The sequence below is a fragment of the Solea solea genome, chromosome 13 (genome assembly GCF_958295425.1).
Source record: "Solea solea chromosome 13, fSolSol10.1, whole genome shotgun sequence".
Taxonomy (NCBI): Eukaryota; Metazoa; Chordata; class Actinopteri; order Pleuronectiformes; family Soleidae; genus Solea; species Solea solea.
Genome location: NC_081146.1, coordinates 23,260,231 through 23,284,990, shown reverse-complemented (window position 1 = coordinate 23,284,990; position 24,760 = coordinate 23,260,231). Strand labels below are relative to the sequence as shown.

Here is a 24,760-nt window from a genome sequence, read left to right as displayed (position 1 = left end):
CTTTTTTTTTCTTTTTTTTCTTTTGAACCATGTAGGGGAATTACATCTGGCTTCACTCAGATGGCAGATGATGTCTAAACCAAATGATGTCAGGTGTCAGATTACAAACTTTCAGGGGCTGGGGATGAAGTTTGCTGCTGGAGAAACCAAAGAAATCCTTCACATTTTTATGTTTTATTATAATTTTAATCTTTAAACCCACTTTTCCCTCAAGTTTAGCATGTACTAAGAAGTAATGACATAGACAGCGAGAAGAGGAGACAACACAAAACAAGACCCAATACCAAAAACAAAACCCGAATTAGCAAAGTCATTAAACTAAGAAATAGAGAGCAAATAAAACAAAGAAAGACAGAAATAAAATAAAAACTAAAGGCTTTTGTCTTTTAAGATACTTTGTAATAGCACATTTCAATTATAGACAACATAAATAACTTTACTAAATGGAGTAAGAAATGGAATCCAAAATAAAAATGCATGCATGTTTTTTTTTCACTTGTAAAAGCTTTACAACTGTATATATATGATATGAGATATATATACGTCATGCACTGTTAATTATCTGCATGTGTAATATGCCAGTGCAATACAATACACTGTAATACAAAGCAATTAAAATGTACATTTCGACTGGTAAAGCTATAAGCATAAGACTAGAGTAAATTTTATGAGGCAAAAGTCAAGATTGCAAAGCTTTTATTTGAATGTTATTAAAGTTAATACACAAATTGTTAGAAATGTGGAATTCTGCCTTGAACAATACTGTACTATTTCAATATTATTGTTAACATGTCAACATTTTCACAGTGGCATAAAAACCGGTGGTGCCAAAACATCTCAAATCTCATTATAATATGTTATTAATATAATATCTGTGCCGTATTGTCTGGGACATACGTACTTCCTCATGCTCTTAGTCAACAGTGTGTCAGGTCTGCGTGTGTATATATGAACATGTCGTGTGACTCTGACAGCAGTCTAGCACACGTAGTCACTTGTCCAAATATAGGAGCATCCTGTATGTACCTCATATGTTAAGTGATACATGGATGCGTTGCAGCATGTTCCTCATTCATATAACGGAACTGCAGCTTGAATGCTGAGCCTTCACTTCACTGCGCCACACTATATCACAACTATGGCTATTATTAGAACTATGACCAGTGGCGTCATTATTCTTTTAGATTAACAAAAATGCATAACCAGCGTTTAAAATGCAACATTTACACTCAAGCCTCCATAAAGCAAGATCCTTGTTTTACATGTAAAAATCTTATTCTGAGCCGATGGGAACCAAACAATTTTGATAATTTAAAATAATTGTACACTTGTACAATTATACTTATGGGTGTAGCATATTCAGTTCCTGCAAATAAACCCTCCTAAATGTTACACACGTGAACTTTAAGGATTAAATCTTTTTTGAGAAATTATTTGGACATTCCTGGTTTACAAGAGTCAGTCCTGTGGCGGATGTCATTTTTCGTTTGTGTTGGTGATTTGTTGGTTTGTGAGTGACATAGATATATATCTTGTTCTACAACTGATTTTTTCCATGGAACCTGTGAGAAAGAGAAAGATTTCCCCCATGTGGGAACATTTTGAACTGATCTCTCCCAATAAGGTAAGTACACTTTCAGTAATAATAATAATCTTATTTTTTTATGCAATGTACTCATTTTTCCCCCCACTTTTTTCTTTTAATCCACGGTGAAGTGTTTGTTGTGTGCCAAGGAATTGGGATACAACAATAACACCTCATCCATGTTGAGGTATTTTCGTGCTTTGCATGAAAACAGTGAGGGGAATGTGGCTGGACCCAGTCCAGGTCAGCCACTGTATGAACATACTTTTCAGTTTCTGACATATCTTCTAATCAACTATAATAATATAATTGACATAACTAATGCTATATTTTTGTAAAAACATGTCTTATTTTCTCTCTCAGTGAGCAGAAAGAAGGACCTGGATGATGCCTTGGTGTCAATAATAGTAAAAGACACCCAGTCTCTCAGTACAGTGGAGGCTAAACTAGATCCAACCTACATCCTCCCAACAAGAAAGGTTTGTTTGGTGACATGGATGAAGCATTTGAGTACTATTTTCTTCTTTTAACCTTTCTTTTAACCTTTCCTTTAGACTGTAAAGGCCATGGTTGAGGAGAAGGCCAAAGCTGAGGTCCAGAAAGTTGCTGCAGTTAGTTTAACAGCAGACATGTGGACATCTCTAAACATGGATGCATACTTGGCTGTAACATGCCATTTTATTGATGAGAAGACATGTCTGAAGTCTACACTACTTGGTGTACTGAAATTCCCACAGACACACACGGCAGAAAACCTGGCCAGTGTGAAATCCTCCCTCATGGAGGAATGGGGCATGCGATCAAAAGTAACTTGTTTAGGTGAGTTTACTGTGCAAGGCTGAATGTGAGGACATGGTCCCTTTATGGTGTCATAGGTGATGGGTATCCTTATCCTCATAACACAATCTAGGAGGTGCACCTCAATTTAATTGTATATGTTGTGTGAGTAGCAGAGCTCAGGGAGCCTGTGGGGGCAGCTTTGGCGGGCCTAAAAACTGACATTCCTGCTCTGACCTCAGAGGATTTCACTATTGTGTGTGAGTGCCTGGCAGAACTTTCTCCTTTTTTTGAGGCCACAATTGAGCTCTCAGAAGAGAAAAAAGTATCTGGCTCCAAAGTGTTGCCATTGCTCAAAATGATTGAGAAGACGATCCAGGAGGAGACTGCAAAAGTAGCAGTACCGGTGGCTCCTGAGGGAGAAGCTATACAAGGTGCAGAGTATGAGCATCCTGTCTCTTGCAACACTGCTGGACCCAAGATTTAAGGCACCTGGCTTCTTCTGTCCAATGAAGACAGAGGAAGCCATCAAACGGCTCACAGCTGAATGTGCAAACATTATAGGGTCTAGTTCTCGCTCACTGCCACCTGTAGCTTCCACTTCACAGGATTCTGGAGGTTTGGTTTGATTTACATACTACTTTGGAGTTATGACCTAATTTATATATTTTTCTGCTTTCCAGGAAATAAACTCTGGAGCCATTTGGATGCCATGGTATCCGAATCAAGAAAGACAACAAATGTTTTTGCTGATGCGACAGTGGAAGCACGACGGTACCTGGCAGAACCTAATATTGGCAGGACTGAGGATCCTCTGCAGTACTGGGAGAGGCAGAGGCAGATATAGCCAAGCCTATACAGGCTTGCTGTGGGATACTTGTGCACCCCTGCCTCCTCAGTACCATGTGAAAGAGTTTTTTCCAAAGCTGGAGAGGTTGTCTCCAAGAAAAGAAACCGGCTGAGTCCCGCCACCGTAGAGAAATTGTTGTTTTTAAACAACAAATAAAGTCATAAGCACAATTGATGTCCCATCTCTGTCCCATCCTTTGAAAACACTGTAACACTTTTAACAAATATCTCATGTCCTATTGGATTTATTTAATTTATTATATATTTATTATTAATATTTATTATTATATGTTATTAGTAATTACTAATACACCACTATTAGCATTACCCACATATTAATCAAAACAGAATGAATGAATGAACCATACAAAATCAATTTTATTTCTGTTGGCAGTGATTATTCCCATGCACCAAGAGGCCTGACAAACAGTTTAAATGTCAATAAAGGTTTTGACCAGCAGGGGGTTTTCTGTCCTTTTCTTAAACCAGTTGGATGGAAAGGTTCAAGGCTTCACGAGGCTTCATCTGCCCATCACTACTAACAAGTGTGAGGGAAATAGTTGAAACACCGGCGATCAGTTCCAAACAGTAGTGAGGATCAACGTCAAAAAGCAGCATGCACACACGGGAGAGAGCCCCAGACACAGGAGCGCACAGGGATTGGCAAAAAAGGCAAAAACAACAACAAGAAGCAGTGAGGATAAGCACTAGAGTGAACAAGGTTTTTCAGGAGAGCCGTGACGTCACCACTACCACTACTCTGTTACAACGTGGTGATGACTGACTGCAGGACCAGAGAATATAGGCGGAGCTGATGAGTGAATTGGGAGCAGGTGTGCTCCCGCCGCAGGTGAGCTGATTGCATGCTGGAGGTGAAAGCAGGAGAGAGGGGAGGAGACGAAGGAGGAGGCAAGGCGGGGCATGACAGTATATGCAGCGACATATGCATGTCTCACTTTTAGTAAACAAGTTATATAAGTCAAAACATTTGTAGGATTATTTTTTTCCCCGTTCACCTTGAATGCACTTCCTGCTTTTTCCACGGCAAACAATCTGAGGATGGATTTAAAACAAGACAACAACAACAACAACAGTCTAATCTGGTGGAAATCAAAACAAGCCTTTAAAACCTCTCTGGTGTCTGCTGCACTAATCTCTGAACTGGTCAGTGAAAAATGTGCACAGTTTGGATCAGGATTTAAACCCTTGCTCGCTCTCTCGCTGTGAATGATGATTTCTGCCACTCAAACACACAACTCGTTTCACCAGAGGAAAAAAAAGAGAAGCATTAGTGTTACGTAATCTGTCCTCGGGGGACAGATATAGATCACAGCGATGCATATAGAAAATGGGATGTCATTGAGTTTTCACTGCGGTGGCTCACCGCTGCAATCAGAGCCGGCCAAAGGCATAAGCACTTAACATCATCTCCCGTAGAAGTGTGATTTCTGCTTTGGGGCCGACAAGAACCCTGATTTTGAAGTCAGTCGCACACATAGTTTCATTTTTTAACCACAGACACGTCACTACGCTGTTTGTATGTGTAAAATACCACGTCCACAAGGAGTTGTGTATTATTCCCATGGCAATTTATGGGCAAGCATTTTGTAAACTTTGCTTTTACTTCACATCTCACATGGCCACACACTTTCTTTCAATTTGAATATGATGAGTGTTAAAGATTGTTAAAAAGTGTTTAAATATATTAAATTAATCTGGATTTACACTGCTGCCCCCCCTCTCATGTCTTCTCCATTGTGCTGTCGGAACTGAGCTCAACCAGGCTACTTTTATATGTTAGGCCACGCCCACCACTTCACACCTGCATGTCCTCACTCATCAAACACAGGTGGATTGAATCAGACATTTAGTGAACAGGTTTCTTTTAAGAAAACTGAAAGACAGAGACTTAGATTTATTTTGCTAACTTACTAACTTTGCTTTACTAACTAACAAGTCATTTGTGTACTTTATTTGAGGCTGTGAGCCTTCAAAGGTGTGACAAAGATAAACATTAAGTGCTGTGAGATAAGGATCAGGAATTTCTCTTTGTTTGTATTTAGACAATAACAATACTTGTTCGACAATGTGTTATTTAAAGGACTGTTTCACCCATATTTTCCCCACTTGGTCAAGTGAAGAATGAACTTAAGATCCTTGTGATGCTGCTGTTTGTTTATTTCACATTGTCTTATGGCGCTGGAATATTATATATTTTACTTAATGAAGATCCTTTACTCACAACACTTGTTATAATTTACAAGAACTCAATGAAGAGCAGCATAGGGCGACTAACAGTCAAAAAACTTGTGTCTCGGCCGTTTGATGATCAAAATTAGTAAAAAAAACTGTATATTTTTTGGTGAAGTGTCCCTTGAAATGTGAAAAACATAACTAACTACAGCTATAAACTTAATGTAGTTGAGTAAAATGTCTGTCAACAATGTCACAGCATCTTTTGTAAGTTCTTTTCTGCATGGACCCCGGGGTCTCACCTGTTCTTGATCAGCCAGTAATCTTTTCCACTGTCTGTGCCGTAGGCCACCGCTAACACGGCGTTGTTCACCCTCTTGGAGCACCCTGGGTCGTGGTAGACCCCTGAAATAAATTAATTAAATGTATTACTTTGTCAGCTGAGAGGTTCAGGGAGTGAGGGGCCGTGCTGATGATGTGTTATCTTACCGCTCCTATAAATAAATATAAAATAAAACAACATGACAGGACCGCGCGGCGGCCGCTCTCTCTCTCTTTCACACACACACACACACTGGGCTGCTCTCAGCTGGGTTCTCACTACGTTTCGCTGATATGTGTCATCAAAACATTTTTTAATTTAAATTAAATTATAATTTAATTGTTTTTTTAATTGCTCTTGGGGCCCCCTGGTGGTTACTCTGTGTCTGCAGCTGCAGATAAACCTCAATGATGAAGGTAACTTGGGTGTAGCTTGGGTGGAGCTTGTGACCATTAAAGTTGTTCCCTCCAGTTTCTGTGGGTGTGAATGTATCAACATTTTCACTCCACAATCACAAAAGTAAGTTCTCCTGTGGACAAAGGCTGCTAATATCGACTATTTTGTGTGGTTTTGTTTTGGCTGAACTCGTGAAGTTCATCATTTTAGTAAATAAATGCATTACAATATAATATACTTTTGAATATCACACATACACGCTGTTACTTTTAGCTGGTTTGAAAATAAAATAGCAATGTTTTTGTAGGAGACCGGACTGTAAATGCAGCAATTTTACATAAACACACTCATGCTCTGACATTCCAGTTACACTGTAGTCATTTGTTGAACTTTTTTTTTGCCGCCTTTGGCATAAACAAACAAAAACAAATGTGTTCCAGTTCAAAATGAAACCTTTATTCAATTTCATAGAAAACACCAGTTTACATTTAGTTCTTCACTGGCGTCACCATGCCCTTCTTGCGCTAGTCGACAGATTTGGGCAGTTTGGACTTGCGGTCGCACGTCTTCTTGCAGCAGCAGACCTCCTCTGGCCTCTGCATGAGCACAGACACAGTTCATGAGATATTGTATCATGTGTGTTATATCAGGTCTACATCAGGTTGGTTTTTAACACATTTGCTGTACAGTATGGTCATTATTCCCTTGATTAACTTGAGACAGACGTCTGTGTTGGGCCAATGATATCATAGAAGAGAACCCAGAACAACTGAAGCTTCAATCCAAGGATTAAATAAACAATCACATCATGTAGTTTTTCAAACCACATCTGCTGGATTAGGCCTCCTGAAGCACTGAAGCAGACCCGTCTCTTGCTTCACTACTCACCAAGTCTCCCAGATGGTTCATCCCCATCGTGAAGGAATGGATGCCCAGTGCCGCCTCCTTGTTGTGAGCTTCAATCATATGCATGTTCTTCTCCCAGATGGCTCTGCGGATCCCCTCCTCACCCTGTCACAGACACAGACAATGAAGGTGTTAAATCACCCCCAAAAAAGACAGCCAAAAACTGCAATTTGAGGGATGAAGGTTGTCAATCACTGTCAACGTTCACAGCCCAAAACATGCTATATTTACAAAATACTCTGTTGAAGAAGACCTAAAACTAATGATTGAGATCATAAACTCCTGAGCAACATTGGCTTCTCGTTCCAAAAACCTGAGACCACATCCCTTTTTTAAATCCAATCTATGATCAAGTGTTTGCACTGTGTCCCAGAGCCAGCGACAGGCTTTAGAATTATTCATCTGTCACCTCGTGTGCGTCTTGTTGAGTGAGATTCCCTTCCCGCCTGCACGTACGTCCACCTGACAGCTGAAAGACATTCATCCGGACAAATAGGCCACATTTACATTTTAATTAGCAGAAAAAGTAAAGACAAGACGGAAACAGAGAAAGCTGCGTTACTGCCCCATTTCATTAATTAGGCCGTGATAAACTAGTTTTCCCTAACTCGCTCAGACACAGTTGTACGACTGTCCAGAGCCTTTTTTACAATAATGCTTTGTCTTCCATTCTTACACCACACAGTAATAAAACACATGAGTGGACTGAAATGCATTTATATAATGTAAATGCACACAATATGTGATTAAGATGCAGTCAAGTGCTTGATCAGTCGCCTAAAAAGAAAAAAAACTAACACACTGGCATAAAAAGTGACCACTTTATCCATCTCCATATCGTCTGCACTAATGAAAAATGCAAATGATGTGATGAGACAGATTCTATTACAGTGATGTCAGTTCAAGGAAGTTTGAATTAGAGGAAGTAATGGGGGAATACTGATTAAAATTACCATAAGATGAGAGAGGAGGAGGCGGAGGAGGAGATGAGGGTCTTTTGCTGACGACGACAACAACGCAAAAGAGCTCAGGTTTAATGAATAAATGAACGGGCGCACGGAAAACAGACAGAAGCGACATTTAACTCATGAAGTGAAGCACATGCAGCACGGTGGAGAGGCTGCACACACACACACACACACACACACACACACACAGCTGGGGAGCGGTGACCTCTGGCTAGCAGCGAGGAGTGAAGCGATGGCAGATGCTCAGGAAGTAGATTTGCAGTCGGCCGGTTTAACACCAGCTCGACTACATTTGCTTCCTTTTTCACAGCCAGGAACTAAAACGCAGTCATAAAAGAAAACAAAAAAAAGGACTGGAATTCTTTAGAGAGAAGGAAATAACAAATCACAGGTGAGTCACAGGTGAGAGGGGACTTTGCACAGTTCCACTGAAAGCTGTGACACCTGCTAGCTGCGTACTGACAGATTATCAAGGATAATCTAGGCTTAATCTGCAGTCAGTGAAATACTTGAGTTTTAATGCATGTACGCATTAAATAAGTCTATATTCTGACAGCTATCATTGATGTTACACCGGTCAGTCAATAAAACTAGGAGAAATGTTGCCAGTATCCCACTACGCTTTATCCCAGAGGTCTCAAACTCACGGACTGTGGGCCACGTCCGGCCCGCCAATCGATTTCATGGGGCCTGCCAATTAATATCAATTTATAGAGTTATTTATCTATGATTATTTTAATTGTTACATTACATTACATGTCATTTAGCAGATGCTTTTATCCAAAGCGACTTACAAAGGAAATTGAGTACAACCTGCCAGGGGTGGAGTTGAACTTGCAACCATGATGTCTTTTGCACACAGGGTACCACTGAGCTACTCCACCCCTTATTGTGACCAATATATCGTTCCAACACTTTTATTTTAAAAACATCATCACATTGTTGTTGCGTATCATGAGTGATTACACCCACTTCACAGATTGAGATGAGATACTCTGCGATCATTTTAGTTGGAGACCTTTGGTTTATCCAATCAGGAGCCAGAACTCCAAAAAGAGGCGGTCCTTTATGCTAATGAGGTCGTTTGTCCATTAATTGATGAACGCTAACCTTCACCAAACATGTTTTTGAGGAAGGTAGAAGGAATGGGAATTCAGTGAGTATTCAGTGAGTCAGTCAAAGAAATGGAAGCTCTTTAAAATCAATTAAAAACTAACCTAGCAATGGAAATTAGATGGTTTTGTCCAGGAGAATTTAGGTAAAAGTGGCAGTTCTGCATTTTGGAATGAGGTTGTATGAGTTACATATACATAAGTGTCTTACTGGTCTTGAAACTCATTGGCCACGTCATCTGATTATGAATTATAGAATTAACTGAGAGTGGAAATGAGACCAAATGTCTCCAACCACTGTGTAATGTTTACAGTCAAGTATGAGTAGTGTACTCGCTAAACTCATTTAACAGCCATCTGTATATGACTGAACTGAAAATTCAGTTCAGTCACACAAATAAAAAAAAAAAGAGCTAATACTGACCTGTCCGTTGTATTCTTTCCCGTGGGTGAGTTTCCACTGCTCCCACTGAGAGTCCAGAGAGGCTTCATCCGAGTTTGACATGCTCTCCATTCCTCCTGCCACCATCACATCCTAAAAATGAAAAATAAAAATGACGCATATGATGTTGAACTGTAAACACTCCTCGTCTAGGACACAAGTTGGCAGTCATGAGAAACGTTAAAAACACTTAGATCACCTTGTGAGACATGTTCATATGTCTCATATGTGAATGTGTTAGAAATGTTGCTATACGCTATATGGACAGATGTATTTGGACGCCTGACCATTACACCAACAGTATATATACTACATAACTCTAATATGGAGTTGGTCCCATTTTTGTTCTTCACTACTTGCAAATAAAAAAATTCCCATATTAATGTTCTCATTGATAAACTTACATGACTGTGTTTGCTATAAAGACCAGTGTTGCCAGATCAGATTGACAGTTTCCAGCCCAATCACATCGTAGAACCCGCCCAATCCAATAAAAACCAGCCCAAACCACGAAGTTGCCAGACACTCGTGTAAACCCGTAAAATCATAACACATAGACATCCAGAGCTTCATATAGCATCAAATAGCCACACATAAATGATAGATTAACAGGTTTAATGCAACCAACAAGAGCGCAGTAAATCAACCATTGGCTACACAAATTGCAAGATGAACCTCTGGCATCCTAGCGCCAGGCCCAGATTAGTAATAATAACAGCTGCACGTAAAAAGGTGCACTTTTAACCGTGTAGGCCTAATATATTTAATTATTTACATCACAAATTACCCGTATGAGGACTACTTGCAAAACAAACAAACAAAAATGCACAGAGCGCATCTCCCAGCCTCTCTTTTTCCCCTCTCTCCCTCCCTCCCTCCCTCCCCCTCTTTTCCTCCTCGCTGCTATGGGTCACCCGCTTCATATTTAGCGCGGCTACAGTGCTGAACTGACGTCACGGACCGGTACGTTGCCATGCCGATTGAATAGCCCACAACTACCTCAATTATTTATTTATTTAAACTATTTATTTATTTATTTATTTGAGAGAGAGAGAGAGAGAGAGAGAGAGAGAGCTGTTTTTACAATATTAAAAAACCCGCCAAATGTGGACAAAAGCAGCCCAAATTTTATTCACCCGCCCAATGTATTTTTTCCCCGCCTGACGTAAACAAAAGAAGCCCAATTGGGCGGAAAACCGCCCAATCTGGCAACACTGATAAAGACTCAAATCTAAAGTGACAGCCTGAGTCTCTTGTCAGTACATTCATCTGTGTATACCACAAAGGCAAAGTCTGTGTGGTGCTTGTGTTTTTGGTTGCAATAAAATCCTAAATTATTTTGCTCTGAATTAGACTTTTTTTTTATATTTTTACCTAGACACAGATATAGCATGTAAAAAGAATTTCTTTTTTAGCATTTTTTTTTGATACCTGATGTCCCCCCGTTAGACTCTGGGCTGCCATCTTGTTGGACTTCATCCCAGAGGCACAGACTATATTGATGTTTGTTGCTGGAGTGACCTGGTTCAAGCCTGAAGAAAACAAGGACATATTATTGAATTTGCATAAAGATAAATTGAAAACATAAATAAAGTAGTTCGCTGTAAAAACATAAACAACTTTTTTTATAGTGGCGAAAGTACACTTAATTCCAAAGCCACTGTACATCAAAGTTACATTTCCATCCATATGTATCCAAGCTACTCAATATGTATATATTGATATATATATATGTATATATATACATATATTGATATATATATATATATATATATATATATATATATATATATATATATATATATATATATATTTAAATATATATATAATAATATAACCAACACAAGCTGAAAACACCATAACCATACCCTGTTGGTGAGGTAGTAGTATCACTCAATCCTACAAATCACTTAAGACTTAGTATTAAATAAAACAAGTGTTAACCTGGGGGAGTACATTGACACTGTGGGAAACTAAGTGGCCTCCGCTGGAGGTTTATGCTCTTTGAGTGCTTTCTCTGCTTTATTTAATGAATCTCGTGCTGTTTCAATTTTAAAGGCAGTTAATCCAGCACTTTAATTTGTATTTTCTCTTATTTTTCTCCCCAGTCTTAATCACTCTTATTCATCCATTCCCAAGTGTTAAATTGTATTTTTTATTTATCGTAAATGCTTCCTCTGATGACTCCTCATTCACAAACGGTTGATATGGTGTTACTTCTGCTCCTGACAGAAATTGAATAGATAAGTGTTAGTTTTGAGTCATGTGCAGGCCAAGAGTTTGCTCTTAACAGAGAACAGATTGTCCAGATGGTGAATAATAACCTTCCTCTTCCTCTCTTCATCTTGGTTGTTTGTCCTGTGGGAGCAGTTTTTATGAATAAAAGGAAATTTGGCTTTGTTCAATTTCGCATTAACAAGTTAGACATATGGGAGCGTTTTTAACATTTTTTTTGGGTGGTTTTGCTTGAACTGTTGTTGTTGTTCCCTTTGTTATTAAACAGTATCTTGACATTAGGTGTCCAAATGTTTGATTGGTACTGAATTACATCTTTTAAAATGGAATGTTTTTTTTTTTGCAACAGTATATACCAAAGGCTATATACCCTTCACATGTGCCTTTTGGCAATCACAAATAATTGTTTAACATACCAAACTGTGTCTAACACTGTAAAAAATACTATGTAAATATTTGATGATGGGATATGGGAGTGTATAAATTGAGTTGTATGTAATAGGAATGGGGTAGGTACATATGTTTATACTTCTGCCTACTCCATTTCAAACATGTGACAAGATGTAAATGTATGTGTTGTCATTGTAAATTGATCTATCCATCCAACTGAACTATGATCAGCAAAAAGACTGCAATAACACCATGATTGGAAACCTAATTAGGCTGAATGCCCATAAATCTTTGTTTTTATATTGAAATTTGTTTCAATTGTTTCATATGTGGAAAATCAACAAGGGACATAATTCTCCAAAATTCTGACTACATAATGTGGACCAATGTGTCTAATCTAAGTGATTTTAAAACACTGTAATGTTGAACACCATCACAAATATGTGTTAAGTTGCATACCATGGAGAAATATAACTCCTCTGAATGTTTCCATTAGAATAGTCAAACTAAAATGAACCTATAATTGTTTAACAACAAGAAGAAGAATGCTCAATAAGTGGGGCATTAAAATAAAAATGTAGGAGTCAGTTTCACTTTTTTGGTATTGTCTGGGCATGCCATCTTTTTAGAAGTTGAAGCATTGGTCTGTAGCTGCCCTTTGGAGTTCTGAGAGAAGATTCAGATGATTGAGTAGCAAAGAAAACTCTTGAACACTGTTTAAACTTGTAAGAATGATTGCGAGACTCTTTTCAACTCAATGATCAATGTTTTTCTCTTGTACACACCCGTTCAAAAGTGGATGTGCAAAGTGAGATGATTAAGATGAAAAATCATTATTAAATGGGGGAAATTAAACTCTCAGCTTAACAATAACCATTTTAGAATGTTTTCAAAATATCAATGGGTTCCAGAAAAGGAAGTTGGAAAGAATGAAAAACAAAATTACATTTGTGGGCATTGATGGAAGAATTTGGAGTCAAAATCGTCTATATTAATCAATACATAAAATTGTTAATGAAAACATGTAAACAATCTTACATTACATTACATTACATTACATCTTGCTTGATCTGCAGCTCAGGTCGTGAGCAGGAACTCTTCTAAAGGTCGGCAGTAAATTTTTTGATCCCACGTTTTATTGTCTTTCTATTAAACATTCTCCCTCGTGGCTCCAAAAGCCTCGAAGCTTCTCATGATTAAACCTCCATATCCCTGCTGATGTAAATCTTTATGAATGGAAGACGTGACGGACGATCAACTGCTTTTAAAGGTCGCTCTAATGCTCTTCAATGGAACAAAGCCTACAAGCACACATAGACCTTTTAGCCTTTAAATCCACGCTGAGGCCTCAGCTGTTGCCTCCTCTAATGACGACCCAGCTGATATTCACTGGGCGATGTGACGAGCCTTAAGCTCAATTACTTTTCCCGTCAGCAGTTTCTCGTCTATAAATATGAATTAAAACGACATCAGCATATGACACTGCAGCGCTGCTCGACCCTTGTGTTGACTGTTAATCCCTCAAGAGTGAACTGGGGAGACAAATCAACAGCACGTGACGTCGGAGCTAGTGTTTTACTGAAACTCTAATCCCTGTACATGTGTGCATCAACGGAAGGCACAGATGCACAACAACTCGGCAAGATTAGATGCCAGGAATTCTGAATGACTTTGTTTTGCTATCAGGAATCATAGACACAGAGAGTAAAGACATGGAGAGATATTGTCCAGGTATCAAAACTGAATTGAGGGATTATTATTGTAATATCACCATGGTCGTAAAATTTATACCATATATCGTTAACTCATATTTTGGTTAGTGATCGTAATTTCGATTAACAAATCACACTCAGAATTAATTTCTTTGATAACATACATTCTCTAGCTTAAAGTACAGAGTGAAATACAGAGTAAGAACCAGCCAAAGACACACAGGCTCACTTTGACTGAACATGGCTGAAGAAAAAGCTCATTTTAGAGCGTTAAATGGCCAGTGGGTGGGAGTGAGTGACATCTAATGGTGAGAAAGGACATTGTAACACCCCAACACCTTCACCCCTCTCTGTCCAAAGTGCATCATCATGTACTTAGAAATTACATGTTTTCCCTTAACTATAGAAACTTGAAACCTGATGCCAAACTTTCTCTTTTTTATTTTCTTTTAATTTCTTTATTATTTTGGCTCTGAGCAAACCCACTGATTAACGGTATCAATAAAGTGAAGCATATTTGATGTGGAACCTGAACCCCTGAAGCATGAATGCTAAGTAGGGTAATAACAGCAGCCTAATCAATGTTCTCACTCTAAACACCACCCAGCTGCTGTCTATTATATATGTTAATCTGCCAGATAATTGGCATGCCATACCTTGACAGAGGAGCTCCATGTTCCACAGAACATGTTTTTGATTTCTGAACTCAGTTGTGTGGAAAATCTCGACTGCAGGTGCACAGACTTTTATAAAAGGTGGGATGAAAAAGGAAACAACGAGCCTCTCACTGATTAAACAAGAGGGTAATGAAAGCTTGTGCCAGTGAAAAAGACCAAGAAAGCCAATGGCAGAGACCAGAGAGGCAGTGGATGCACAGATTTTTAACACAACATGTATCATTTTAATACTTTAACACACCAAAGTGTGAAGATTTGTACATGGATCAGCAAATAATGTTACTAGATACCAATGTATACTATTTTTTAGTTGATACAAGTGTTATAATGGTTTAGTTACACTTTAGGAGTTCACAGTAAGTACCAGTGGGTTTTATTCTCACAAACTATTTTACTACTTTTGGAAAGAATGTTGACACTATGAGGAAAGAACATCCCCTTTCCTAGACCTCAGGTAGTTTTTCATGTCAAAAATGTAACCACATTCATGACAACAACCTTAATAGAGGATCTGAAAGAAACTGCCTCGGGTCATGATGTGGTTTAGGACAGAAAGCCTCCGAAACCAAAACATTAACCTCCAGATTAGACTCAACAATCAAGCGTTTTTCCTGCCTGCTACACACTTAATGTGTGGTTTTATGAAATGATACACCTTTTATTGCCACCAGGTCAGTGGTCAGTTTCCTTTTGCTGCATCTAGAAATCTGCTTAAATAGTGTTTAATTTACTTAACCAAGGTAACTTTGCTGATGGTAAAATTAAACAAACCTCCTGACCCTGATTCAAACTGCCCCACAGATGTAGACCTTTGTGTGATTCAGAGTGTGTCTGTTTTTTTGCGTGTGAGTTTGTTATTATTGTCTGTAGTGCTGTGTGTCCTTGTCCTTGTCCTTATTGTCTGTATTGTGCGTCCAAATAATGTTTGACTCATTCATCTGCCTCTAACTCGCTGAACAGGTTAGTTCCACCTCCACATTTTACACGCAGAACTGTTCACTGTCTTTAAATGAGCAGAACATTTTAATTTACTCAGAAGGTTTGAAGCTGTTACAATCCTTGATGTTTCAAGCTTTTTTTTAATTATTCTATTGACTATTTTAAAAAAATCCAATAATATGAGAATATTTCACAAGATCAAAAGATTTACAACATAACAAAGTGCGACGTCCGTAAATGATGTTCAGTTGTGCGCTCATTTCTAAGTGCACATTAATACATGGTTTCATTTAATCAATCAAACATTTATGATACAAACTCATTTTTTAAGATAGAAGCAGAAAAAACAAAATAATGGGAGGTGATTTATGTTTATCTGAATTTTATTGATGTTGTTGGGTCACTGTTGTGAAGACGCAGTGTGAGCAAGAAGACGACAGTCACAGAGCCCTGTGTGTAAAACACAATGGGTACCAGGAGAATACGATTCTTTCTTCATTGTTCCAAAATAAGGAATGGCAGTTCCTTTGTGCTGTAAATCAAATCCTTGTTTTTGTTTGGTTTTTTTTCCATAAAAACAGTGTCCCAGTGGTCAAAAGAATAATATAGTAAAGAACAAGAATTATGGGAGATCAATTCAGTTGTGGATGGTGTCATTTTTCTTTTGCCACTATATCTACAGTATCTATCTATCTATCATCTATCGATCTATCTATCTATATGTATATATATATATATATATATATATAACAGTAGCAAAAACCATATAAGAGATAAGAGAGTGTATTATTGTCGTCATCATCAGACATATTAACTGAAATTGTTTTTTCAGAAATTTTGACTCCTGATCCATTTCCTGATCTTCCTGGTCTTCCTTAGGCCATAACCTAACAACAAGGTTTTTCAGGAGAGCCGTGACATCACCACGACCTGCAGGACCAGAGAATATAGGCTGAGCTGCTGAGTGAATTGGGAGCAGGTGTGCTCCCGCTGCAGGTGAGCTGATTGCATGCTGGAGGTGAAAGCAGGAGAGAGGGGAGGAGACGAAGGAGGAGGCAAGGCGGGGCATGACAGTATATGCAGCAGCATCTCATGTCTCACTTTTAGTAGACAAGTTATATAAGTCAAAACATTTGTTGGATTGTTTTTTTTCCTGTTTACCTCGAATGCACTTCCCACTTTTTCCACAACGAACAATCTGAGGTTGGATTTTAAAAAAGACAACAACAACAACAACAACAGTCTAATCTGGTGGAAATCAAGCCTTTAAAACCTCTCTGGTGTCTGCTGCACTAATCTCTGAACTGGTCAGTGAAAAATGTGCACAGTTTGGATCAGGATTTAAACCCTTGCCCCCTCTCTCTCTCTCTCTCTCTCTCTCTCTCTTGCTCTCTCTCTTGCTCTCTCTCTTGCTCTCTCTCTTGCTCTCTCTCTCTCTCTCTCTCTCACTCTTGCTCTCTCTCTCTCACCACATCGCCAAAGCAGCTCGTTTCACCAGAGGATAAAAAGAAAAACAAGCATTACCGTTACGTAATCTGTCCCCGTGAGACTCGTATAGATCAGGGCGATGCATATAGAAAATGGGATGTCATTGAGTTTTCGCTGTGGTGGCACACCCCTGTGATGGCACACCCCTGTGATGTAAGATTACTTCCCGTTATTGCAGGCGCTTCTGTTAATAGCAGGGAGAGTATGCATCCCATGATTGTCTGAGTCAGCAGGTTGGTCATATGACAGCAGCAGAGGATCCTGGGAGCTGAGTTGTTTTGGGGATTATGGAGTAGTTTTATGTTTTTTAAAAGGTGGGTTTAGTGGGTTTAAAAGGTAGAAAGCATGTGAAAATGGCAGAAAATTGAGATTATTACTATTATTCAAATTTAAAAAAAATTAAACATTTAGGTGAAATTATTCTCATATGGCAGAAATTGAAGAAAAAGATCATTACATTTTTTATGTATGATCACCTGCTTTTATGAATTGTTGTTTTTCCATTACCCGAGAACCAGTGTTGTACAAATAGTAGAATTTTCACAATATCTGTATTTTACTTCTTAAGAGAAGGTTCATTTTAATGTTGTTTGAAGTTGTTGGCCTGTAAACATGTCCAGAATGGCATGTTTCTGTATGCTTTCATGTGTTGTAAAGTCCTTTCCTTTCCTTTCAAAATTCTAACTGCATTTTCCTGTTTTTTACTGTTACTGTCTTTCCTGAACGTTATTTTGCAGTGGTTCCAATCATGTCATGTTTTCCAAAATGCTGTTATTTTATGAAATGTCATCATGTTTCCTGAAATTCCCAAGTCCGTGTTGTGATCTGACCCTCGGGGGCCTCTGTAGAACAGAAAATCAATCAGAACATTAAGATAATGGCCGCCGCTGCTCACACCAGAGCATTTTAAGTATAAGATGTTCAGAGTTTACAAAGATATTCATAGATTTTCCAACACTTTGGATAAAAATAGAGCCATCGACCGCTTTGGGAACCACCTTAGTCAGGGATATTGGATTAAAACTCTATCACTGCCTGCGGCCCTCGCTCCTTTCATGCACTTACACTCACACACAGGTCGTGACCTGCTGTCTGACGGTACCGTATGTTGGCTGCTGCTGAAATTGGGACTGGGTGGGGGTGGATGTGGATAATAGAGCAGTCCACTATCCACGGTGGGTCTCATTATCTAAAGTGACCATACAGTAACCAGAGGGAAGAGTCTTAAAGGAGGTTGAGATACACACCCCCACCTGGTGAAATACAGCAAGCCGACACTTTAGAGAGAGAGCAAGAGAGAGAGAAGACACCCATCGATCGATGGGACAGAGAGATAGTGGGTTGTGAGTGATGAGAGGCCGAGCTCAGAGCCTCGGCTGCACTTAACACACCTCATATCTTAACTCAGTGGGGTTTCCTTGGCCTACACCAGGGACGGTTTGTGACCTTGAGAATAGCTGAACCTGCGAAACTTTAGGCCCATTCACACGGAAACGGAGCAAAACACACTCAACGCTGTAGTTCATATGCCAGGCCTGTGTGTGGCACTGCAGTGCTGCGATACCCAAAATGGGGAAGAAGAGATTGAGCAGGAAGCATGTGTGTACACTGTGTGTAAAGTTTTTTTTACAGAAAATAAAGCTTTGATTGAACAAGTATACTGTACGTTACAAATGTAAAAAATCAGAGAAACAGGGAATGAACCAAGCCAAGCGAATGCCAGAGCAAGAAAGACGTGGGACTATGACATCATTGTTCCCAAATTAGCATTTTGGTCAAATCAACATGAAAACGCAAGATTGGTGTTCCAAGACTTTTCCCTCTGTGACCCCGTTGTCAAAAAATGGGTGTTTCAGTGCTTCAAAAATGATAGTTTATGCGGATAAAATATGATATGATAAAAAACTTAAGATGTGGCAGTCATTGTCACTTTTAGCTCAGGTATGTAGCTGCATATGACGAGAACAGAGCATGAAGTGACTAAAGGCCCGTACATCTGTTTTGAAAAAGAGCTTCTCCACCAGGTTTATTCAACACTTTATTCAACACCAAAGCTGAAGACTTTTGTACAGTGCTGTACATAATGTAAACAACCTTCACTTTATATAAGAGATGTTCTTGTAACTCCTCTATGTGTGTGTGTGTGTGTGTGTGTACAGTAAGTCCCTAAGGTTTCCAAGAACACAGAGAGTGATTTATACAACCAATCAACTAATGGATGACTTTGACAAGTGGACGACCTACATGCAAAGCTCCTATCCACCGTGCGAGGAGGTCAGCTTTGTTGTTCTGGACTACAAAGGTGAACTCCAACAGTTTAGGGAAATCTGCAAATTTGATGTATTTTAACGGCTTTTTATCCGCACGGATCCAACAAACTGGGAGCCCTAAAATGCTACTTTACCGAAAGCTTTTTAAAAATAAGAAAGATTGTATAGGGGAAGTTCTGTATCCGTTTGGATAAGGCCTAAGGTTACACCCCCCCGCCATGGGATGTTCATACTTTGCAGACTATCTTCTCTCCAAACCTCCTTTTATGCTAAGTGTTCAGGAGAGAAACTGAAGGCTGAGTTTTGTGTAACACAGCAGAGGTTTGAACAACCAATCAACCACTGAAGAAGCAACCACTTGAAACCACTGGACCATTTGACATTTTCTTTTCTCCCTGGCTTTTCAAAGTTTTTTTTTTTTGGACAGAAAAATACAGTAAAGTATGTAAACCTGGTCATACATTAACTCAGACAGAATGGACCTCAGCTTTGTGTTGTTGAGACTCAGGTCACGTTTCTGCCTAATGGTGCAGAAAGTGCTCTGGACAAACTACACTAATTCAAATCAAAGGGGGATGGAAGCAAATTAGATGCCGAGGTACGTTTTCATATCACGGAACTGATAAACAAGTTTACCTGGTTTTTCCTCATCACAAAGCTGTGGTGTGAATGTATAAACAGCTCCGTATTGACCAGTAACTTGTCTCTGTCTGCCGGAGCTTCGCTGCTGGGACCTCGACAGCAGCTCCTCCCCGAGGCCAAAGGTCAAGCTTCATGATTTCTCCTTCCTAATTGGCCTCCCATTTATCTCAGGAAGTGCTGACCCTTCCTGGAGAACCAAATATAATTGAAGCCCACTGGAATTTACCATTGTCCTCCCAAAACCCCCGATGGTTGCAACTTTACATGTAGATTTCCAGTTTGCCTTCAGGCTACACTCTTCTTTTCATGTGCAGCTGTCAATGAGCTGCACACAGAGAAGTAGAAACCTATGCTGCATGAATCCAGGGTGAATTTCTACACATCTATTGTGGGATTTTTCTATGATTTTATAAATACTTTTCTCCTCGAGAATAGTGACATTTCTACTTGACTTATGAACAGAAACAGCTAAAAGTATCTCTTGCCAATTTACCCTTAAAAAGTATTAGAGACTAACATGTGTTTTTTTTATAGAGGCTGCATTCATTTTTGGGAATCACGAAAAACAAATTTAGTGTACACAGAGTAATACAATTAGAAAATGAGACAGAGTGACTGACATTTATCCATTTATGTTGTGCTAGCCCTAAAACAAATAAATACAGAAAACCATTGTTTTACAATTTACCGACATTTGCATAAAGTTGCTCTAAAGCAGAGGTGTCAAACTGGTGGCCCTCCAATAGACTTGTTATAATGAAAACATTTATTTTTGCATCATAAATATGTTATTATGTGGAACAATACACAGTTCCATGTCAAAGCAAGCACTTTTACTTTGAAATTCAGTGAAATATCATTATGATATAATTTTAAGGTCATATTGTCCACCCACTTCTGAACAGTTGTTATTTTTCCCCCACTTTTGGGCCAATGACCGTCTAGTCGGGCCCCATCTTGACCAGACTGGTTTGACACCCCTGGTCTAAAGCTAGGATGTCTTCTGACATACTTTACTTTATTAACCTTTTACATCTGCGTCTGTGTTAGCCGCGGTCTCTTCAGTCCTCTCGACCACTGAGCGCTGCCTCCTGGCTCCTGACTAACAGATGCTCTGTGCTCTGCTTCGGGGGGAAAAGACGAAGCGCACAACCCTGCCTCGCTTTAATCAGAAAACCGCAAGCGGATGAATGAGGACTAATTAAAATTGAATGTGAGGTTGAGCTCCACTTCAGCGTCGCCTGCTGGGAGCAAAAACACCCAACACTAAGCATTCATTCTGAAAATCTGCTTACGGTCTGAGGGGCGCTGAGATACTTTTCCGATTGCCTCCACTCTCTAACACCCACAGAGCGGACACTTAAGTCAAATCTTTGCTGGAGTCGTTGTCGAGGTGATAAATAAGCACCTCACATTTTATTTTGGCCATAAAAAGCTTCAGTGAGGATAAATCTGAACCAGGACTTCCTGGAGATTGGGCTCCGAGTCCAATTACAGGCAAACTCTTGATGCAGTTCATTGATTCATCAGACAGTGAAAAACAGGAGGTTATACACAGGAGGAGTCAGAAACTGTCCTCCTGTAATAAACATTTTTATTAGACTCTCTGATAGTATTTATGAAAACAACACCAGGTCTTGAGCTCGTGATTTAAGTCCATGTTACTTAAAGCTCCATTTTTAAGTGTTCAAATTCTCCTCACGTCCAAGTAGCATAATCACATAAGCCATCAGATTTCCATTTTCCACTGTGAAATACATACACACACCAGTGTTCACGCACGGCTTTCATTTTAAATAATAATAATAATAAACTACAGTAAGCCCTTTAAACAGCCGAGTGACCCATTACTCAATAAGGAGTAGTTTGAAAAGCAATCGTATGAACAGCAGGGAGCTTCAGACAAGTTCAACTGATGTGACTATTTTACATATTTATGTAAGTGTTTCTTTCGTCTGTGAATGTGTGTGTGCCAGGTTGAGGATCTGACTGGAAGAAAAGGGCTGATCCTGCAGCTGATTGGCCCCCTGCCTTGTCCAAATATAAAGATCTAAGGTGATCCAGTTTCGCAGCACACACAAAGGAGGGAGAATAAAATGCCTCTTTCTCTCTCTTTCCGGTCCCAACTGACCACACTGTTGCTCTAGTTATTATACGGTAATTTGTGCCATGCCCACAAGGCATTATCGCTTTAGAGAGACTATTGGGATGAGCAGCCATTTTAAATGTTATCATGTTTTCTCCTGTTTAAATTGGCCAGGGAACTCCGTGACTGCAATGAGTCAATTTGATTTAGCAAATGTCTAATTTCTGTAGGTGTTTGGTTCCTTGACAGATGTCTTGAAAGCTTGGAAACTGCTTTTTTCATAAGCCCTTTATCGTTGCAGTAAATCCACATCAGAGCTCAGCTTGAGTCTAAGAGATGACATGAGATGTCATGTTGTGTCTCGGGCCACCTGTGGGCAGCACCGTCACCTCTGACTCTGGTGACAGTGGGTGGAGTTGCGGCATCAGTCCAATTTAAGTTGGACAAAGACAATAATTAGGTTTTCTTAACATCACGTAAACACGCTAGTCTGATTAAATTGAGCTAGTCTTAGTCGGACTAACATACCCGGATAATGCGGTTTACAGTGTGATTACTGAATACTGTGATTACTTAGTCGGACTGGAGTTGGACTGGAGAGAAATTTCCTTGACCCGGAAGTAGAAAGAGACGACATATAAACTTCAGTACTGTTGCCAGAAATTATACGGTGACGCCATCTTTCTTTGGACAAAACAGCGTCCACAAGAGGCAAGAGCTCAATCTAATTCATATCACGATTAATATACAGCAGGTACGAAACAACTATCTGTTGTCACTTAAAGGTAAACAGGAAACTGATTCAATACGCAGTAGCTTACATCGCCACCTATCGAGGCGCACTGACCTTAAACCTTTACACCAAACAATCTGGTGAAAGGAAAAAGTGAATGATTCACTGGACGAATCGAGCAGCAGAGGCTCGGTGTAATGATCGGATAAGACACTCACGGGTGTCAGCAGCTACTACTTCTGAATACAGCTCATATTTCAAGAGGTCAACTGAATTTAAATTCTGTCTGTTTCTGCATACTGACAGTCTCAGCTCCAGATATCTGCACTCCCCTCGGTCTCTGTTTACCTTTTATTCTTTCTCCTCGTGTTGTACTCTTGCACGCGGCTTTTGAATGGACTTCTGATGGACATGCATACTTGAATCCGGAGAGAGAACGTCTCTTTGGATTTATGACTTTGCATTTCCGGCTGCGACGCACTCAAGTGAAAATGTCCTTGCACCTGTTTAGAACAGCTGAATGCTTGGATGGTTTGGCACAGCTCAGCAGTGGCCTCTGAGGTAAGTTCCCTCTGGAGTGTCAAAAAAAAGGAACACATTGGAGAAGGAAGTATTTTTTTAAACCTATAATATCCTAGAGTGTTCCTGTCTATCAGTCCATCGCAAGTCTGTCTAAACCGTCCTTCAGATAAAAAGCAGTATTTCAGTGTGGGCTGTGTGAGTGCTGCCATTAATGTAACAAACTTGGTCTTAATCCTTTAACACCTAACCCTCAAAATGTCCGTCTGGACTATTTTGTTTTGCTTAAAGGTGACATAGAATGCTTGTATCACACATATATGTTAGTTATGGAGGTCTACTTTCATATATTAACTTGTTTTCATGGTTAAAAACCTCCCAGTCGCTGCAAACGAGCCGATCAAAATATCTCCTCACTGACGCTCTCGTCAGCCGCGCTGTTTCAGACCAAAATCACACCCCCAGAACGTGGACTGTGTTGTGATTGGCCAGCCAACGAGAGCTTTCCCACTGTCCTGTGATTGGCGAGGTACCTGGAAGTGACGTAATTGGTAGGCCAGCTCTCAGATACACAGCTCCCCCTCTGGCACGGTGGATGCTCTGCATCTCAGCAGCTACAACGAGAATAGTTCTTCTTCTTCTGCAGTTAAATGTACGCAACCGGATGTGCCAGGACTAGTGCCGCACCAGGAGGTGCTACGGTGTGAGAGGAGTGGTGAGGTATACTGATGACAACATCAACATACGGAAGTGCCGATCCACTTCGCAGAGCCCAGGAAAACAATACAACACTATTTTCTCAGCACTGGCTGAACTGTTTGTTCTGAAACTTTAGGGTTTCATAAACGAGGTAATGACGCAGATACACACACAAACGCAGCGTTAATTGGAGCTTCCGGTCTATGTCTCCTTTAATTGAACCATTGAATGTCCTGTAACTGAGTGCTTTTGTCCATTTTTCCATAAAAACCTTACATGGCACATTCAGAGTTGACTAAAATCCCTGAGAAACTCTGGGAATAATGACTTTACCCCACCTGTCCGTGTGAAACTAATCCCGTCCAAAGGGCTTTATATCCTTCCAAAGAACAACACACTACGTGACTGTTTGAAAAACACTTTCCTGGTTGAATTTTGACCACATTGGTGACTCAAAACCAAAAACCACAGCCGACTGTGTTGGTGGGGGCTGTGAATCGTTTCTATTAGCGGATGTGAGCTAGCACAGTTGTCATTTTCACATTCTCAAAGAGCCATCAAGTTTTAGACTGCCCACAGGTCATTTAAAGTCACCGCGAGCAGAGTGGCAGGACGAGGCTTTAGCTCCAGGCTCCTCTCTTGTGGAACCAGCTCCCACTTTGGGATCAGGAGGCAGACACAGTCTGTGCATTTTCAGTCAGGTCTAAAACTTTGCTCTTTGGAAAAGTAGATACTCGGATGACCCTGAAACACCTTGTAGCTGAGCTGCTACAGGCTCAGCTGCCCGGGCGAAGTCCCATGATACACTGGGCACTTCTTT

General features: G+C 39.8%; 1 protein-coding gene across 1 annotated transcript; it reads right to left on the bottom strand.

The window, feature by feature from the left end:
- Window positions 1-6,556: 6,556 nt before the first annotated feature.
- Window positions 6,557-17,181, bottom strand: LOC131471800 (cathepsin K-like). The gene is made up of 5 exons (XM_058648561.1): window positions 17,028-17,181; window positions 10,982-11,082; window positions 9,533-9,643; window positions 7,011-7,133; window positions 6,557-6,718 (listed from the first exon to the last, which is right to left on the bottom strand). Exons 1-5 carry the CDS (start codon window positions 17,074-17,076, stop codon window positions 6,647-6,649), a joined length of 456 nt encoding a protein of 151 aa, XP_058504544.1. The 5' UTR covers window positions 17,077-17,181; the 3' UTR covers window positions 6,557-6,646.
- Between the last annotated feature and the right edge of the window lie 7,579 nt (window positions 17,182-24,760).

Coding starts and splice junctions, on each gene's coding strand:
- LOC131471800 (XM_058648561.1), bottom strand. CDS start 17,076: ATGCATCGCCCTGATCTATACGAGTCTCACGGGGACAGATTACGTAAC. Junction 7,134..9,532: donor GGAAAGAATACAACGGACAG/GTCAGTATTAGC, acceptor TGTCTGTGACAG/GGTGAGGAGGGGATCCGCAG. Junction 6,719..7,010: donor TGAACCATCTGGGAGACTTG/GTGAGTAGTGAA, acceptor GTGCTCATGCAG/AGGCCAGAGGAGGTCTGCTG.